The sequence below is a fragment of the Acinonyx jubatus genome, chromosome B4 (assembly GCF_027475565.1).
Source record: "Acinonyx jubatus isolate Ajub_Pintada_27869175 chromosome B4, VMU_Ajub_asm_v1.0, whole genome shotgun sequence".
NCBI lineage: Eukaryota > Metazoa > Chordata > Mammalia > Carnivora > Felidae > Acinonyx > Acinonyx jubatus.
Genome location: NC_069387.1, coordinates 120,077,653 through 120,099,130, shown reverse-complemented (window position 1 = coordinate 120,099,130; position 21,478 = coordinate 120,077,653). Strand labels below are relative to the sequence as shown.

General features: G+C 34.0%; 1 protein-coding gene across 2 annotated transcripts in view; it reads left to right on the top strand.

Annotated features, from left to right (window-relative positions):
• The window catches only part of WASHC3 (WASH complex subunit 3), a 46,824-nt gene that overhangs the window by 6,761 nt on the left and 18,585 nt on the right, over window positions 1-21,478 (top strand). Inside the window, exons 3-5 of one of the 2 annotated variants that reach the window (XM_015068793.3) lie at window positions 552-617; window positions 2,450-2,557; window positions 6,301-6,408. In XM_015068793.3, the coding sequence (XP_014924279.1) occupies window positions 552-617; window positions 2,450-2,557; window positions 6,301-6,408 (282 nt within the window). Of the gene's footprint in view, window positions 1-551; window positions 618-2,449; window positions 2,558-6,297; window positions 6,409-21,478 lie in introns of both variants that reach the window. The other variant, XM_015068792.3, reaches the window with a different exon arrangement.

Here is a 21,478-nt window from a genome sequence, read left to right as displayed (position 1 = left end):
TTTCATCTTCTTTTAATTTTCAAACTTAAAAAATTTAAATTTGGGACTAATTATATATACTTAAGTGTTTAAGTAATTTATAAAGGCAGATCTTGTTCCAAGCTGTCTTGGGCTAATTTTTATTCTTCTCTTCTATGAAGAATTCCTTCATTCATCAACAAATAATTATTAGACTCCTGTTAAGTATCAAGTACTGCTCTGGGCATGAGGGATATAGCAGTAAACAAAAAACTCTGTCCTGGAAGAAGTTTACCTTCTGATTCCAATGATTGAATATGGCTCTGATGAGTTTGATAAGGCTGAAAATATAACTTTTGCTTATCTGTGAATACAATTTTATAAAGTAGCCGTGAAGCATGCTAATGGAGGTTACAAAAATACTTACTTGAGCTCCCATTCCTACTCATGTAAGTAAAAGTGTAGTATTTTAGAAAATGACTAATATTTAAACCATCACGGGTTTGTTTTTTTCAAATCTGCCCTTTGTTAACCCTTGTTAACAGCTCATTTCAGTCAGACTTTGTTCTTTTATTCTGATCTTTCTTTTCCAGAAACTGGCAGACCTTTCTCTTCGTATCCAGCAAATTGAAACAACTCTAAATATTTTAGATGCAAAGGTTTGTATTTCTGAATAATTTATAGTATAAATTTTCTGCATATACCAACTTTCTCAGTCATACTTAACTTTAATTGAATTGGGAATGAATTCAGTTTAGCTCCTGCATCCATGAGGTGGTACAGTGTCTTGTGTTTGTTTTTAATTCATTATAATTGCAAAGGAAATGATACTTATTATGAACCATTACCTGAGTCTGTTTAAATATACACATGAATTGAAATTTCTTTCATTATTCTAGCCAACAGCATGTGAATAACATGTTAACAAATTGGGCTGGTTCTATATAGTTCATTTGATGGAAAATTCACAATTATCTCAATAGTAATCATTTGATAACACAGTACAAATTAATAAAAGTTCACATGTCTCCAGAGCAAAATTTGGAGAAAATATCACTATTTTCTGTATTCAAATATATTGAATGCTAATGAAGAATACTAGTTTTGAGGTCAGAAATTACACAATAGAACTAACAAAAATAGAGTGTTTTGATTTGAAAATGTGCAGGTTTTGTGTTTTCCCTGATTATAAAATACTGGAGACATGAGTATATTTTTGTGACTTTGTCCTTTTTCAAAAAAAATTGATCTGAAAAAATGCTTATTGAATATTTATGAGGAAGTAAAATGGCTGACATCTTTAGCATAAGGATTAGAATGTCTAGTTCGTACTTTCTACATCTTGTGGACTTCAGCCACTATATTTCTCTCAGCACGTTTCTGTAGCTTGGAAAATTTAGGATACCTGGCCTTGACCATGTTCAAGGTACTCTCCTCGCAGCCATACCTACTTATAACTATTTGGGCCATAACCACTATGCTAAGTATTGTCATCAGTCAGCAGTTCTCAGTGAATATTGCTGCTTCAGACCTTATTACCATTGTTTTTTTTTTCATTATTCTTCATTATGGGTATGTGTCTAATTTTAATGTTTGGGCAATTCTTGAGTTAGAATCCATGGTCACAAGTTAAGTTACTGTGTAGATAAGTTAACTTTAATCATTTCCATAACCTTAATTATTTCCATAACCATAAAATTAATCCCTAAAGTCAGCCAAACATCTGACAAATATCTATCACTGATATCAGAAAGAAATCAGAAAAGTGGGTTGGCGTGGATCTTGCAGATCCAACCTGAAATATATAACCACTGACAACATACCTACCTTTTGTATATGAAAAATAACACATTTTAGTAACATTTGGTGATAAATGTTTAAAGAAAGAAAAAAAGGGCTGTCAGTCATTAAAATGTGATGACAAGAGTTTTGTCATTTCCCAGATCGTTCAAATTTAAAATGTGCTGCAAAGGACTTTTTTTGTGTGATTGTGTGTGTGTGTGTGTGTGTGTGTGTGTGTGTGTTGTTGTTGTTACAAAGCATGTTTAATAAAAATCTTTTTACAATAACTTTGTGAGGTAAGTTTTCTTATCCCTACTTTACAGGGGAGAAAATTGAGGTCTAGGGAGATTTACAGAAGGTCACATAGCATGACTTAAACCTACACAATCTGACTCCAAAGCCCTTGTTTTTTATTCCTTGCACTAGGATTCCTTACATTTTTTAAAAATAATTCCCAGGAAAAGAAGGGCTATAAGCTAAGTTATATTAATGATAAATTATACATAAATATTTTACTTGTGCATGACTTTCACTTTTAAATAGTTTATGGCATGGAGAATTTCAGACACCAAAGATGAGATTTTACAAACCCTGTTTCTATAGGCTTAAAAACTTAAGATTGCTATTTAAAACACATACACCTAGAAATTTACGGTGTTTAAGCAGCTAATCTTATCCTCATATACCAACATTAATTTTCTTTTCTCAGTTGTCATCTATCCCAGGCCTAGATGATGTTGCATTTGAAGTTTCTACTGTAAGTGCCACTGGTATCACAAATGAATCACATTCTGAAACCACTGCAGAGAAATCACAGGTAAGTATTTGAGTTCCAGGAAACACAAGCAGATTGTCTTGGTTAAGCCAGATAGACCTAGTAGCAGGTTTGAAGGAAGAAGTTAAATGAAGATGTAAAACTTTGAATAGTAAGATTTTAAACCCCTTAAGATTGAAAATGAGGTTTGAAAAGAAGTGAGCTGTTTTATTGTTATTTTGAAGGGCTCCCTGAAGTTAATATTTTCCTTGCCTATGAAAGAGAAACTATTTATAGGACTAGAAAAAATCTCGAGCATAATAATATTCTTCAAGTTCATTGTGGACATTTTTCCTACATTATTATAATAATTGTACTTTTAAGATGTTTTATTATAAAACCTTTCAAACACACACAATAATAGAATAGTACAGTGAATACTTAAATGTCCATTACCCACCCTGATTCTCCAGTAAAGATTTTGTTACATTTGCTTCATCTATCTTTTTTGTCACTTGCTAAAGTGAATCCTGGGCATCATACCATTTCACCACTGTGTAACTCCTTGAGCATCTCTGGAAAGTTCTGGCATTTTCTTGTATAACCACAATGTCTTTATCATACACAGTAGAATTAACAGTAATTCCCAAGTACCATCTAACCCCTTGTTACTCCAGGTATGCTCCTGGCACCAGCAGCATGGGCATCACCTGGGGGACTTGTCAGCAACACGGACTCTCAGGCTCCATCCCAGACCCGTTGAATCAGAATCTGTAGCATAATAAGATCCCCAGAGGATTTGTAGTCGCTCTCAAAATTTGAGAGATACTGATCTATAGATACCACATATCTAAAAAGTATGGGTTTGGAGTTGATTTGTTCAAATCAGCATCCTAGTAAGGTCCACACTTTGCATTTGGTTCTTATGTCTTAATGTTCTTTTATGCTCTGTATACATTTCAATTTTATATTACTTTTTATTTCAAGGAATAAAAATTCTCACTGCTGCAGAACAACTAGTGTATCTCAGTGGGGTATTAAAATTCAAAATAAAATAATCACTAAAATGGTGATCTGTCTAGTGATACTGAACAATAGACTTCTTATCTATGTGGGATTCTGCATTTGTACGTGGAGATACTTTTCACAGGATATTTTTTAGGTTATGATTACTTTGGCTGTGATGATAATGACTAACACGTGGAGGGTACGTACTGTGTACCTTATCAGGTGTGCTTCTGAGCGCTTTTCAGAAATTAACTCATTTAATTCTCACAATAGCCCTATGAAGTAAATAACTTCACTTTACACTTCTACTTTACAGATGAGTGAAACGAGGTACACAGAGGTTAAGTAACTTGCCAAGGGTCAGAAAATAAGTGTAAAAGCTGGAATTTCAGTGCGGGCAGTCTGGTGCCAAGAGTCCTTACCTCTTATCTGCTGACTACACTGTCTCCAGCACCTGTGTTGAATTCATTAAATATACTGAACACATATGGTACGAGGCTGTGGGAGGAGGCATAAATTTAGTTATAGCCCATATCTGGAGAATGAATTAGATGACCATTTACTTAACAATTAGATGTTAGAAAATTTAACATCCATTTAGTTTATATAGTAAATTTCACTATGATGACCTTTGGAATATGTATAATATACAAGAAGGAATCCAGATATGTTAGAGGAGTTTAACTTTACAAGGCCCTTTCAATTAAATATGGACCATGCTTTTTCTAAAATAAGGCATGTATAAAAAATATTAAGAAAATGTTTTCACTTTACCTAGTAGTTATTCTTTGTTGGATACTAGCTGTCATATGTTTCTGTAAAATTTTTAAGTGGTATCTGTCTAATTTTGAATATTTTTCCAGGTGTTATGAATGCTATCTACAATATGTACTTTAAAACTTTTGCAGTTGTGTTGATCCTGCCTATTTAAGGTCTCAAAAAATTGATTACAAGTAATCACAGCTAAATTTTCTAAAATTCAGAATGATTTGATACATTTTGACAATTTTATTTAAAAACCATATATTAATTCATTTGGAGAATTTATGAAGTTCTTTGGGCTTTCTGAGTTTTAAAAACTGTAGCAAAGTTGCATGTTGATTAGTTTAATAAAATACCTATTCAGCATGTTCATAATATTTAAATCAACTTCTTATTTCTTCATTGTTATTGCTATGTTTTATGTAAAATGTTTTGAAATGGACTTAAGTACTGCCTAACACAATTTTCACTGCCATTACAGTCAATTTATCTGATAAAGGATAACAATGCAATTTCTTAACCATTCATTCATTTCAGTCTCTAATCTATATGAGTCAGAGACCTAAGGTTTGCATACTGATTTTTCTGCAACTTTAATTTCATGGTTCAGATCTTATCATTACTCACAATAGAACATCCAATTGTGCAGATTGAGAATAAAATGAAGGGCAGTTGAGAGATATGATAGAGGATTTAATGGATATTTAAATAGTAAAGGTGTAAGAGCTGACATAATTAAACCTTGTTGAGATCTTGGTTATTACGCATAGTTAACAGCTGAGTTTTGAAATTCATAGGTCCCATGTGTAATTATCATTTGTTCCATTGTGCTGTTGTATGAGTTTATTGTCCATAATGTTTTTCAAAAACATACTTGGGTCATGTTTGAATTTTTTATTTAATTAAGGGTTTTGGACTTTTTGTATTTATGAATTTTAAAGATGAATAATACATATATCTACTCAGTGCCATATAACAGGAGAAACCTAAGGGATTTGGGATGTTTTTGTTTGCTGTAGAGTTTTCAACAGGTTTAATTTATATTTGAATGATCTGAGGAAAACTTAATATCTAATTCACATTCATATTCTAAAAACTATGAACATTTAAAGATATTTCTTGATTTGTCTACATTTCAGCATAGATATGTAGGCATACAGTTGATTTCATTCTGTTCAGGAACTACCTTGTAAAGCTAATATATAGATAATGAGTGAGAATTCACAAAAATAAACATAACAAATGTTCAAGTTGATAGAAAAATCTAGAACTGTGTACAGACAGACCTATCTTTGCACTTCAGTGAAGACAGGATTCTAAAATGGACAATTTTCACTTAACACAGTACCACGCAAAGTGAGAACTGCCTATATGATAAAAGCATTTTTATCTAAAAAGACTGTTCCCCTATATTCTTTATTGTAAGTAGTATTAACATTAATAGTTCCATCAGTAGCTGAAATATATAGAACTAGATAATTTTACCATAGAAATGGGCTACTCTTCCACAAATTCTCTAGGTATTGCTTTCTAAGATGTTAAAAGAATAGACTATATCCACTTATAATAAGATTACTGAATAAATGAGGAATTCAATTCTATAGATGGTGGATACCTACAAAATCAATTCACTGTCTGCTAGTGTTGAATAACTGGCAAATCAAATAGTTTTATTAGCTTTTTTAGAAGTTTCGTTAAAATAATATGTCCATCTATAATTCATGTTCTATGTCTATACTCTGGGGACAGCTAAAGCAGAATTCTAATATTTTTTAATGCTATGAATATATTTGCATTTTTAAGGAACAATATAGTGTTGATATTAAGTGGAACTTCCTCTGAAATCATATTTAATTATTTGTAAATATTTGGAAACATATATCCCATAATTAAATTATTGGTATTTAAATTTAGAAATATGATTTTTTTATATTGATTGCTTTAGATTTATAAGAAGAAACATCCCTTTTTAAGTAACATAATGGACCCCTTTTGTGAATTGTCTAAAGATTTACACGCAATACTCTCTACAGCAGAACAGTTTACAAGACTCTGGACCACAGGAAAGTGAAGTAACACCAGAAAATATCTTAACTGTAGCCAAGGACCCAAGATATGCCAGATATCTCAAAATGGTTCAAGTGGTAAGCTAATTTGGTCTGTCTTCTCTGTCTAGCAGCCTCATTTGAAATTCTTAACCCTAGAGGTTTTGTTGTTACTTTTTCTGAGAAAACTGCTAAACCGAGTGACCAAGTTTTCTACTCTTCTTTCCTATGTCTAACTAATGCCCTGATAAAAGAGTGAACAGAGGTCAAATCTTTCTAGTTAAAATTGATCTCACACTTCAAATTAACATAGTTGGATATAGATTTATGTAAATTGTTTTGCTTTACATAAAGTTATAGCAAATCTCGGATGTATCAAAGGAATGAAAGTGGACTCTTTTTTAAATCATATGGCTTTAGCTTGATTCCTGTATGCTAGTGCAGTTTATTTTTATTCTGAATTTCATTTGTCAATGGCTTGGTCATAGAAAAGAGCCTAAATCTCTTGGCCATTCACGGTAGAGCTTCTACTATCATATGACTTCAGAATTCATGTTTTTTTCTGAGAAATCATTACATGGTATGATACCAAAAAATATCTACAGTTGTCTGTACCAGCAGAAGTTGATTTCATTTTTGTGGAAAGTCTTATTGCAGTGGTTGAAGGAGCTAGCTCTTCATCATTTTTCTGTTAATTAAAAAAAATATCATATTTATAAAATTCTATCAAGCAAAAGAGGTCATAATATTAAAGACCAGTTTTGTTTTTGATATCCATGACATTATTTATTACCAAAATAATTTAAAAACAAATACTGTCTGACATCAGAAAGAGTAGATTGTTCATTTAGAAGTAACAGAAGTGACACTGGGGAGAAGAAAGTATATTCGCTTTTCCTGGCTGTCAGAAGAAGTGGATTTATCACGTTCAAAATTCTTCATTGGCAGCCAAAAACCCTGGTCTAGACTTTAGAAAAAAATAAACCAGACTTTGAGATGCAAATATATAAAGTTCTTTAATCAGAATAAAGTAGGGCTAGTTTTGAGTGTGAATTATGATAAATAATTTAAAAAAAATTTTTTTAATATTTATTTTTGAGAGAGACACACATAGTGTGAGCAGGGGAGCAGTAATGAACTAGCAAAGAGAAGGAGGCAAAGAATCCCAAGCAGGCCCCAGGCTCCAAGCTGTCAGGACAGAGCCCTACACGGCTTGAACCCACAAAACGTGAAATCATGACTTGAGCCGAAGTCAAACGCTTAACTGACTGAGCCACCCAGGCGCCCCTGATAAATATATTTATAAAGCTAGAACCCAGTAAAGCTCTGCTAAGCTTAAAGTATGGACTGTGAAAAACTGTGTTTTACTCTTTCAAACAGAAGAGGAAAACTTTCAAGATGACTCTGGAAGGCTTTTTATTTAGTCTTTTCTTACCTAACACATATAAACTATGAAATAGGAACAACCATTTGATGATACCTATAAGAATGCCTTGAAATCTTTGATAAAAAACTACATGTTAGGATAATTTGTATATTGTTGATACATTGCTTCTGATTTTATAAGAAGTTCAGAAACTCATATTTTCCTTTTTTTTTTTTTAATTTTTTTTTCAACGTTTATTTATTTTTGGGACAGAGAGAGACAGAGCATGAACGGGGGGAGGGGCAGAGAGAGAGGGAGACACAGAATCGGAAACAGGCTCCAGGCTCTGAGCCATCAGCCCAGAGCCTGACGCGGGGCTCGAACTCACGGACCGCGAGATCGTGACCTGGCTGAAGTCGGATGCTTAACCGACTGCGCCACCCAGGCGCCCCTCCTTTTCAGTATAAATTCACTGTCCATTTATTCCACAATTATTTATTAAATACTCACTTTAAGGTACTGTTATTAGGAATTGTCTACAGTTAGCCAGCTAAGGTTCTCAGAAATCCCTTGACATTTTTATTTTTGTTATTAATTACTTCGACAAATTTCATTGCTTTTCAGAAGCATATATATCACATGTATCTGTAAATGACTTTTTTAAGTTTATTTATTTTGAGAGAGAGATCGCTTGTGTGCGTGTGCGCGCGCGTACACACACACACACACACACACACACACACACACACGTGTGCATGTGGGGGAGGGACAGAGAGAGAGGAAGAGAGAGAATTCCCAGGCAGGCTCTCCAGTGAAGAGCCCGACATGAGGCTCAAACTCACAAACCATGATCATGACCTGAGCCAAAACCAAGAGTCAGACACTTAACCACTTAAACAACTGAGCCACCCAGGCACCCCTGTAAATGAGTCTTTAAATATTCATTTATCTAATCTTATGGCTTACCATCTCTCTAGGAATAAAAAGCCAAAGTCCTTCACAAACCTATGAGATCCTATACAATTTAGCTCCCCTATTACTCTTTTGATCTCATATCTTCACTTACTCTGCTCCAGCCAGATGTTCCTTAAATAAATATACAGTCTCCTGTCTTAGGCCTTTTACATCAGCTATTCTGCTGGAAACACTTTTCCACAGGTTTCTTGATAGTTTCACTACTCCACTCTTTTCAGATTTTTAGTCAAGTATTACCTTCTCTCTGGCCCCATTCCTTTTACCCTTCCCTGCTGTTTTTTCTTTTCTTTTTTCTTCATATAACTGGCCAGTATTTTACATACTTTGTGTCTCTTCTATCACTAAAATATAAACTCCACGAGGGTAGAGAATGTTTTGCGTATTGCACTACTCTCAGTTCCTAGAATGATACCTGGCATATAGTATTTACATATGAATGAAAATGCCTACATTTTCCTCTATGTCATTTTACCTTTTGACAGGTTTGGTGATAGATTTCTTTTTTACCCCAACTCAGTGGTTTTCAGACATGAAACATTGTCAAAACATGTTACTGATTCCCATCATATAAAAAATAATCTCTAAACTTGGGACTTGGAGCTAGAGCATATATGTATTTTGAAAATAGCTCCTCTGATTAAGAGCTATTTAAAAAATATTTTACACTATGTACAACATCAATTAAAATATTTTGAGAGACAAAATAAATTTAAATAAATTTAAAATTTATTTGAAAACATTTAAGAAATAATATATTGTGAGGTTTTGTTTTTAACTAATTCTGTAGCATTGCTTGGCACTTAGCTTCAGCCTTTTACTTGGCATCACTGAGTATGAGTAGGGGCTCAATTTCTTCTGCCTCAGACTTATCCTGTTTTTGGCCCAATTTTCCTGATTTCAGTCCTTTGCCTCTCTTCTGCTTTGGTACGGGTGCTTCTAATTCCTAAACATTTCCAAAGTTCTGGAAGTGCTACTTTGTGGTATCCCCTCTTCAGGCACACAGACTTGGCCTTCCTTTGATATGCTAAGTCATCAATCACTCTTTTATCTGCTTTTAATTTTCATGCATTATGGTTCATATATGCCTCTTAGCCATTAAAATTAGTATTTGTGTTTTATTTCTTTTTGCCTAATTATTTGGGGATAATTCTCAAGAAGAGGGGAGCAACATCTTTACACTGCCTTCCTAAAACTGCAAGTTCATCCAAGTTAAATTTAATTTTATTGTTTTCAGTTTATTGTGCCAACCTGAATCCCAGAATCTTATTACCCAACTTTTGTTTCCTTCTCCCTATCCTGCATTTCATTCTGCAGACAAAACCACAAACCCTTCTCAATATTAGCTCCATGCTTTTCCACCTCTGATTCTAGATTCCCCTTCTCTTGATTACTACATGTCCTAATTCTAGTAATCTGACATGTTCCTTCTGAACCCACCAACACATAAAGCTAGAGGTAAGATCTCCCTTCAGTGATCTGTCCAACCACTTAATTTTTTTATGGGATTTATCACTCCATATCTTGTTGTTTTTATACATATTTTTATTGCCCCTGTTGAAAAGGAACCATGAGAGGAACTACTGTATCTTGACTCATCTTTCTATTCACTTTAACACTTTATCCAGGAAGGCACTCAATATTCATTGTATGTACTATTTTATCCTGCATATTAACTCTCCTTTCCAGCTTTGTGTCATCTGGACACATATAGATGCATTCCCATTTCTGCAAGTTACTGATTTTAAATGTTTTATAGGACCAGATCAAGAATACAGCAACTAGAGGTTTCCCTCAAGGTTGCATGAATCTACAAATGGTTCTTTGGATTATTCTCATTAAGCCATACATAAATCTATCATTTTTCCTGTTTCCTAAGAATATCATGAGTGACTGTCAAAATATCCAACCACAAATGTAGTTACATGTTTGATAGTGCCCTGGATTGTCTTTCCTTGGCACAGTCACTATCAGAGTTCCTGTCACTTCTGCATCATAATTCAGTTCTGGCTTTTTGTTTAAATTCATGTAGGAAATAGCTAAATCACTTCCTTTCATTATATCCTTTATCTGTTGGAGGATGAAGTTTTCAGCAAGGTGATAGGAACTTATCAGATACTCTGATTTGAGGAAGATTAAGCTGCCGGTACATTTGGATAGCTAATGTCCCCCATGAAGCCTGTGTCTTATTTTTTTTAATTTTTTTTTTTTAAATTTTAATGTTTTATTTATTTGAGAGAGATAGAGAGGGAGAGAGAATGAATGAGCGGGGAAGGGGCAGAGAGAGAGGGAGACACAGACTCTGAAGCAGGCTCCAGGCTCTGAGCTGTCAGCACAGAGCCTGATGCAGGGCTCAAACTCACAAACCATGAGATCATGACTTGAGCTGAAGTCGGATGCTTGACCGACTGAGCCACCCAGACGCCCAAGGCTGTATCTTATGCTTGTACTTGTTCGCAACATATTTTATGAAAGCCTGATCTAAATCCTCCATCAGGTCAGGTGATCAAACTCCTTTTTATAATACAACTATTGCCTTCTTTTAGCCTCACTTGGCTGGTGGGGGTGGGGGGATCCTTTATCCCACGTTTAAGAATCTCCATATATGTGTATATATATTGATTTATAGGTATCTTCCACGTTCTGTTGTAAAACATTCTAATATATTCCTTTCAAATGCCAGCTCCCATTCATGAATTCCTTTCTATTAAGTGTTAACAATCCCTGAGATTTACTTATTTTGATTTGCAGGTTTGCTGTCTGTAAACACACACTTTTTGAGAGGAAGGGTGCTATTGGATTTGTTTTCTCTTTGTTTATACTTCTCCTCTTTCATAATTACCTGCTAGTTCTTCCACTCTATTTTTTCTCCTGTCATATTATTGTTATCCATAGTCTTTCAGTTTTAAGTGAAGATTATTTTTATACTTTGATTTCAGTTTAAAGCCCCTTGATCATACTTATGTGGGTCTTGTTAAGCATAATCTTTTGGTTCTTCTGAATGCTTATACTTTCCCAGGAGTATAATCATCTTAATGCCATAATTCATTACCTAAAATATGGTTCTTCAACAGCATCTGCATACCTAGTTGTGCTTCCTGTATCCATATTCTTACAAAACTGTAACTTTAACTGAAAGAACAGATGACAATACCACCTTGCTTTAGAAAAAAATGCCTCACAGCAGTGGAAAAGAATCATTGGAGGCCCATTATAATCTGTACCATTGAATCCTTCAGTTTTTGTCATTGATGTGGGAAGAAATCTACATAGCTTTGTATCTCTATAATTCAGGACAGTAAATTGCCTTCCTGCTTTCTGTTTAGTCTTCTAATCAATTATTTTGCTTTGGTGGTTTAGTTCCTTGACTGTGATTGAGAACAAACAGGATTCAAAAGGACTAGATAGAAAGAAAACTGAATCTGACCACTTCCTACAAGGAGGAGCCTAATCCCAGCTAATTTGAGAGGGTAGCTTCATTAGAAATTGCCTTTCACTTTTCTACCAAAATTGTAGATTTTTATTAAAATGCCCAATTTTCCTCAACCTCAGAGGGTGACTAAGGTTTCTCTTGTTTGCCCACTACTAAAAATTTAGTTTTAGTTATTAATGTCGAGAAAGACCAATATCCACATAATCCATCAAATGAATTGTACTTCGGCTACTGGTATTATCCTGAGTAGTTTGTCATCCGTCATGCATATTGCTACATGTTGTCAAGGCTGAATTTTAGAAGCCTGCCATCCGAAATGTAGGGAATTGTTTGTATTAACAAAAGGGACGGTAACATGGTCTCAAAAATACCTGTCTTTCTGAAAAAAAATCATTATATACCAGCAGTATAAAAATCTACTCCTAAAATCCTTCAGTAATCATTTCTGCATCCTCAAAAGGGAATTAACAATGCCATAAACTCTCTCACCTCTTACGGACAATAATAGGATTTCTTTCATTTTTAATTGCCTTGATATTTTTGTCATTTAAAAATATGAGTTGCAGGGCACCTCGGTGGCTCAGTCAGTTAAACATCTGACTTTGGCTCAGGTCATGATCTCGCGGTTCATGAGTTTGAGCCCCGCATCAGGCTCTGCACTGACAGCTCAGAGCCTGGAACCTGCTTCAGATTCTGTATCTCCCTCTGTCCTCTCTCTGCCCCTCCCCTGCCCTCTTTCCCTCTCTCAAAAATAAACATTATATATATATATATACACACACACACACACACACACATATATAATATATATAATAAACATTATATATATTATATATATATATATATATACATATGAGTTGCTGCTCCATAAGCAGAGTCTTGTACCTGTAATTCCATTTAGGTTGTTTCTTATCTTTTCCAAAGTGTAATATTCTTCCACTCAGTGTCTTAACACTTACTAGGCCCTCAACCCTCTTATAATCTGTACTCTTGCTTCCTTCCTGAATTATTGTCTAGAATCATTTCATTCTCTCTAAGACAGGGAGGAGACAAGTATTTCTCAAATCCTTCAAGCCTCTTCACTAGTATAAAAGCTTGAATTTTCTGACCATCCAGGTAGTGATCACTCACTTCAGATAGAAGACATAGAAATCCTACAAGTCACAAATAAAGATTTCTTTTTTTTTAATTTTCAAGCTTCTTGGGTATCAGGATGAACTACAGAGTTTTTGGCTTTCTTTCTAAGCTGCCATGCAAACTTCCTCTTACTGGGTCCTAGCAGTCTCCTGGAATATACTTCTTTTAAATTTGCCTTGCCTCACTTGCCATATACCTGCAAATCTGTTTAAGAAACTAGACAACTAAAACTGCTTAATTATTATAAACTTCTTTGAATAGAAGCAGCCAACAGAATCTTTCAAGTGTCATAAGTACCAGTTCAACAGAGAAATAAACAGCACCTTGCTTTTTGGTCTCTATACCTTTTTCTGTCACTCCCATATTATTACCCTCTGTGAGATATAATAATGATTACATTTCCAAAAAGTATTTCTTTTTCTGTGACACAATTTGAATTACTAGGAGTACACCTAGATCTTTACTTCTGGGATGCAACATGGTATAGTTTCTTAGTTTTGTCATGCAGTCCTGAGTGACCTTGTCCAGGTCATATCACCTCTCAAGGCTTCAGTTCCCTCGTACATAAAATGAGATCTGAAGTTCTCTCTATGTTTATGATCTATTAATTGATCTCCAAATTTGAATCTCATTATTAATGAATGTTCCTGGAACACCTGCTGGCATTTTTTTGCATTTTCTGATTTTTTTTCCTTTTTCAGCAAATTTTACACAAGATTTTTCAGTGAGTAATACTGTTGTGTTCCAAATGTGGCAGATAATTGATTCTGATTTAATGTTTGTTGTCATAATAGTGCAGCACAAGCCTTTACTAAATTACATATTGCTTTTATAACTTAACTGGAATTGTGTACATAGATCACTTTTCCAATGGTTCTCCCCTTTCTACTGGCAGAGCTTGGTGAATCCTTTGCCAGTAATAAATTGTGCATTGGGAAAGTCCGACTTCCACATTAAGCTAATGACTTGTATTTTTTCAAACCATATTTGCCAAAACAGTCTCTTTGGACACTTGGACTTTTTTAAAGTTCTATTTTCTTTGGCTGGCTTAAAATGTGAATTGAATAATCTCCTTGGTTTTGGTGGTTCTGATGCATCTGTTGCCAGCAGTGGATGTTGGCTTGGGGAAATGTGACTTCCATTAACTAAGGATGAAGAATCTCCCACTGATTATTAAAGATGTTCATCAGGAAGTTATGCACCTTATACATAGGAAAATAATAAAGTATGGATTAGAGTGCTCTTTAGATTAGGCCTAGTCTTTGTGAGAGTAGTTAAAGGCTTTCAAACCTTGTTTGGGGTATGACCTCAGTATAACTTCTCATGGTCTAGAGAATTCCAGGGTAGATTCCTCAGCACTGATCAACAGTGTAGTCAGAAGAAGGAGCTGCTGGGGCCCCTGGGTGGCTCAGTTGGTTGAGCATCCAACTTTGGCTCAGATCATGATCTTGCAGGTTAGGGGTTTGAGCCCTACATCAGGCTTTACTCTGGCAGTGTGGAGCCTGCTTCGGATTCTCTCTCTCTCTCTGCCCCTCCCCACTCACATTCTCTCTCTCTCAAAAATAAATACACGTAAAAATTTTTTTAAAAAGGAGGAGCATCTGGTTCATATATAGTCAGAGTTGTGGAAAGCACTGGTACAGATTTACTTTAACTATATGATATTTGTATTTTCATTGTTTTCTGACTCTGTATTATATTAACATGTGTTTTGTTCCCTAAAGTTGACTAATCAATATCAAGGTCAGTACTTTTTGAATACATAAAGGTTGGGATGCCGGGGGCAACTTTCTGTGGTGTTTTAGCATCACACTATTCATTGAAGATAAAAGCTGCATGTGCAATAATTGATTTCCTACACATATAAATGTGGATAAAGAAAAGATACAAGTGAACATTTGCCCATTTAATTAATTACATGATTTAACCAACTTTGCAAATTGAAAAGGGAAAATATTCTATCTTTCCCATCAACTAAATGGTCGGCCAGGTACATTGGACTACAACTAAAAGAAAAAAGCAAAGCTTAGCAGAATGGTAACTTTGAATTGGGGTCAGTGGAACTCAAGAAACCACAGTTATCCTCCTTCCTCTCCATCCTAAGTTATATCAGATGGAAAAAGTGTTGGATAAAGATTTCCCCAAAGGCCAAAAACCGTGACAGTTAGCCACCAATTGGGAGCCCTTGAGGTGTTATCTATGCTTTCCCATACCCTGAGTATCTGGAAGGCCTAGAAACAGGTAACTCTTTGTTATATTTTTGGCCCAAGAAAAAAAATTACTTATTCTCTGCTAAAGTCAATGAACTAGCCTCTAAGGAAACCATGTGTGAAGAATCATCATGCCTATTTTACAGGAAAGTGTTTCACTTTCCCAATAAGATTGTAGATTTTCATTAAAATACCCAATTTTCTCAATAATTTCCAAATCAATTGATTTCAGAATCAATTATGATATTTCAGTGTTTGGCTGCCTTTTGACTTCCCCAGGTTGCCTTGAGTTTGGAGCCAGTCGTACTGTGTACACATTTAATGTTGAGAAGGATTGCTCTTCAATGATGTACCTGCCCTTTTGTTTGTGCTTTGCTATTTTACTTTTCTTGTATGTGTTTGTTAGAGAGTGGTAAATAATAATATTGCTAAGTTCAGGTTTTAAATTTGCTTTTCCTGATATATTTGTTTTCCTGATTTCTCATCTTCCTTAGAACACTGGAGGAAAAACATGTAGTGGGTTGGTACTAAGTAAGATGGTTGTCAATATCCATTTGGTAATACTATATGCACGTACCTTATCTATTCCTCATATATTCTTTGCTAATAACACTTTGCCATAAACCTATAGCTCAGAATATTTTACTACTGATACCACATATTTTTCATTGTAGCTGTCCTTTGAGGCATTCAGTTGCCAAGAAAATGTTGATTTAAATCATTTGTTTCCAGGAACTAGTTGTTTAACCATTAATGGTATTTACAGTCTCTGGAGAAAATACATTTGAACCGTGAACTTCAAGAGCATTTAGAATCCTCAGTCGTATTTGAAGAGTGGTCACATACCAACAAGCTGGTGTACACAGAATTAGTCTCCTTTAGAGTTGTAGGAGGAGATCTGGCTGCTGTACACTTGAATTCTTTGTTTTTTAATAATATATGAGATAATTAAAAATTTTTGTCAAGTCGGTTTTTCCTAAGTATAAATGTATGTATGAAGAGAATATATTTCTTTAGGAATTTATTCCCTGTGTCATATTTGTGTGTCATTGGTATCATAATTAAAATAATTTATATAGGATGGCCTATCTGAAATAATCCTTTCAAGCCAAAACATTCAATTCTTTATTTGTTTATTTTGCTGAATGCCAATAAAATTATTTCATCTGCCTTAAATTCACTGTAACACCATACCTCCCTATGTCACTTCCACAAAAGAAAGAAAAAGGAGTTAACCAAACAAAAACATAGAGGGGACTTTTAGAGGATAAGCTTAAGATAGTTTTAAATTTCATAGGAATCACCTTTAAATGATATATAAAATGGGAACCAAAAAAAAAAAAAAAACAAAAAACAAGGGGCATGTAGCAGAAACACGTTTTTAACTTGTGATTTCATATCTTTCATTCCAACTCACTTAAAAATTGTGACAAGAAGAAGGGTACTCTACTATTAAGGTTCTTAAGCTTTTGAAGATACACACTAACATGACAGTTTTTATACTTGCTGAAATGTGTGGTATAGTTCTTTTACTCCGATCCAACTGTAATTTTTTTAGTCACCCAACTTTGATTTCTCAGTGCCCTTTTATCTTCTTTCCTACTGACCACCTCTGTCAGAAATAAGGGACCTCACAAAAAAGTTTTCCAAAGCTGTAAGGAGGAAATAATAGTGATGTCAGTTAAGTAGTTACTTACTTATCCTTTTCAGAAATATTGTGATTCTCTCTTTAACTATAAATTTGTCTAAGATTCCAGTTAATCAGTGGGAGAAAAAGTAAAAGACCAGAGAAGCAAATGAGCTATAATAAGGAAGTAGGCTCACCTCTCATGGGAGAGAAGTATCTTAGAGGTTTTATAGACCATCAAGTTGAGGAAGACATTTTAGCACCATTTTTGACAAGGATCTGATAGCATAAGCATTCGTAATGGGGTAGACAGTCCTGGTGTGGAAGATAATTCATCTTGAATAGATGACAGCAATGTAACATACAATAACATATTTCATTTGCAAGTTAATTTTTTGCTAAGGATTGTTTTATAGTTTGGAAAAAATGATACTATGTTAACTATGTTTTAAAAAGAAGTAGATTTCAAAATACTAAATTTTGGGGGGAAAAATAATGATATTTATTTCTCTTCTTGAAGATATCTACATCTTAATACTGTAATCTTTAAAAATGTCTCTAGATATAAGTACATTTTACCACAGTTTTTCATAATATAAGACAGCATCCCAACTTTCCTTGTTGTTTTCCTAGCCTAAGTTCACAAATGACTTTTATTCGGTTAGTTGGTTAGACTATGTGCTGATGACACACTGATAACAGATACAGGGCCCTTCATTGTGGTTCTGTAGCCACGTGGAATGGCTGATACTGATCATACCTCCTGAAATGTGTACCTGTGGATCCCTGGGGCATTGAGTGAGAGACTTCTAACACACCAGTTCACATTACCACTATTGGAAAATTAATTCAAAAGTGACTATTTTGTGATTTCAATCAGTAGAATCATCTTTATAATTAATTACTAGGAATTCTATTTTTATAGCTTTTATTGCTGTATTTGGAGATATTTCTTTAAATCTCTTTGACTAAGTACATATAAGTTAGTATAAGTAAGTTAAGTTTTCAAAAATGGAACACGAGGCCATCTGAACTTAATTACACTTTTAAGTAGTGAATTCCAAAATGATTTGTTAGAGAAATTCTTTTTAAGTTTTTATTCCTGGAAAGTAGAAATGTAGTTAAATTTAGGAAATTTTAATGAATACCTATTTCAATAAACAAGTATCATTTGAGTGAAATGTGGTATAGCAAAGCTATAATGTAGCTGAGGTATTCTATAATGGAGTTCTAGCATTAATTAGCCTACAAAGTCAGTCTTTAAATTTTAGATATAATTTTTGCATTATAATGCTCCAAATTACTCTTAAATCAACAAATACTTGAGTACCTACAAAATGCAAAGAAAACACAATGCACCATGATCATTGCACTTAATATCTATCATGTTACAAGAGTATCCAGGGGGAAAATAGGTCACATGGGGAAATTGATGTAGCTGTATTTTGAACTGACTCATAACAATAGAGCCTTCACCTTTTGAAATAATTTCTTTAAAGGTTTTTCTTGATAGGGATTTAAGTTAACTTTAGTTCCCATAGCTAAAAGGCACATGGGGAATTGCTAACATATTTATTTTTTATGAATAAAGTAATAATAACTACCTCACCAATTTCCTGGGGCCCTGGTCATGGCCAGTGTCATTTTTGTCCATTTTACCATGTGATTTGTCCCTTCATCTTTAAAGATATATCATGGGCACTCAGTGAGAAATACATTCTCACTGTGAACTTATCTCTCAAGATAATCATTGTAAAAGGCATAATTTCCTCTTCGCTCCACTATAAACCACTGTGTATAGCACCAGTCAGGATATGTGAACCTCTTTTTTTCCCCACATATTTAGGTTCAAATCAACAACCCTTTGTGGCAACAGTATTGGAATTATATCAGAGCCTAGCATCTTCTAAATCTATGCAAGTCATTAGGAATAAAGCTTCCCCTTTTTTTGGACAGCCATATTCATTTTACAGTGATTAAGAGGTTATTTATATTAATCTTGTATTCCTTCACTGAAAACTTCCAGAAGGAGATCATTGAATATGTGCTTGCTCTTGTGTTAGGGTTTGTTCGGTAAACATTTACTAACTATTATATAGAATATTTCACCTGAAAATTGTATTCTAATTATAGCACCATACTTAATATATTTCAGAAAAGGCAGTGTAGATATTTTTAAGATAGCACTATTGAAAATCAGAAAACAAAGAAATGGTTGAGTTCATTTCACTAAGCTAGTCTTAAATAAACAACCTGATTAGAGGACTGGTTACCTTTTTTCCAACCCGTAGCATCTTTTCAACTCCTACACATTCCCTCTCCCTGCGAATAAAAAAAGTACTATCCACCTGTCAACTCAACAGATCTTTTTTTTTTTTAATTGTTGACCTAGTAGAGAAAAAAGCTTCATATTTTACATCTTTTATAACTGAATTGTTGTGATTCAAGCTTATAAACTGAGAGGGAAAACTAAAGTATAAGGAGCATTTTTATGTTACTTTATGAACAAATACTTTGAAAAAGGAAGGTCATTTCTCTCTTAGATTGAGTAAAGGCCTTTTTTTCTCCTAATCTAAAACTTTAGGAAAATTTCAACATGGTTTACAAAAGAATTTAGTAACTTGTCTTTCATTAACACAATACATAAATGTAAATATTGGCAACCTTCAGTTTTTATGATATAAGAAACTAGTAACTGTTAGTGTTGCCATCATAATTTCATTAGTGTGGCTTCTTTACACACTTTCTCCAGTGACGCAAATACAGACGTGATTTTTTGGAACATCAAACTTATGGCTGCCTTCTCTCTTCTTCATTACTTATGTTGGACTAAGTGCCATTATCACTTGCCAAAAATAATCCCACAGTTCAGTAGACTTCAGTTTTGAGGTCTCTCGTGTCCTCCTCAGACCACCAGTAGCTTTGTCTCTTAGAGATCAGAAATTGGACACTTCTTTTTGATGTTTAACAAACCCAGCTCTGTTCCTTAACCCCTAAGGAAGAATATATCAAAACAACAAACTTTCTAAGCAACATCACTGGAAACATAGCAGCAAATCCCTTTGGAATGCATCGTTTGGAACACAGGCCAAATTATTTTTGTGTCAAGCTTTATGAGATTTGTATTAAGGTGATGACAATGTTAAAAGTCTCTATTAGGCTAAGATATTATAAGTTATTTGTATTTTCTTTTATCTGTATCCATATACATAAAGGACTAAAGAGTCACCAAATTTTGGTAATATCAGTATTCTTACACTGTAAACAGCTTTAAGAAACGAAAGGTAAAATATGGAGCTTACAGATTTAGGTTTCTATTATTTTTATACTATAACCAAGTCCGTAAAACTAATGTTAAAATAGGGAGCTTATCTAATTCTGCCAACTTATCCTCCCCCATTACTCCTTACCCTCTGCCTCTCCTCATCTCTACCTCATACACACTTTTTTTTGCTATCTTTTAGGAAATGTTTTTTTCAACCACATTTCTCCTCCCTTCTGTTTTCTTCGCTTTGTAACTTATTTATATAACCTTTCCGATGATGTCCTATGGATTATGCTAAAGTATAATAAATAAGTCATGTAGTTGAGTTTGTAGCAAGACCTTATACCATCAAACCATAGTTAATAGAAAGAGAGGTATTTTTAAAGAAATATAACATAAAATTCTGCTTTTTTTCACATCTCTCCTTAGCACTTTAGTGTATTTTTATGAAATATTCTAAACTCCTGCTTTTTTCTTCCAAATGTGTCTGTTCACATTGGATGGCCCTAAGCAAGTAACTGCCTTTTTTTTCCCTTTCATTTATTCTGAAACTTTGTAAACTAACAAGAGGCCCAAAGTTTTATCTTCCACATTCTTTGCCTTCCAAACCTACCATATTTTACTTTTTAGAATTTATTAAAGATTGCCCCATGGAACAGTTTTACTTTAAGGAGTATGGCTTTGAAGAAATTTTTACAAAGGTGTTATTTATTTTCATCTTTCTAACATTTAGGATGCATTTAAATGTCCACTGCTTAGTAGATTACATTTTACTAATTTATAATTTAAACATAACAGTTATGAAGATGAATGTATACAAGGGCCTATAAATGACAGTCTTGCCTTTGCTGCCTCTCAGGAGAGAGAGTCTTCTGGGTAACCTATAAATTTGAAAGACAGCCTGTTTTCCCAACCTCCTTTAACCTAGCAAGCTGTAGAGAACTTGGACTTTTCCTCCTCCATTACTGAAATAAGAAATTATGGTTATAGAAGGCAACTTATGACTCCTTCTATAACCAACTTTTCTGGACATTTTTCAAAAAGTAAGAAATGTTAATACATTTTCTGATTTTAAAAATGAGGATTGTAGTTAATAATGATCTGAATTTAATATGGCAAGATCTGTAACATTTTTGTGAGAGATATATGGTCATTAAAT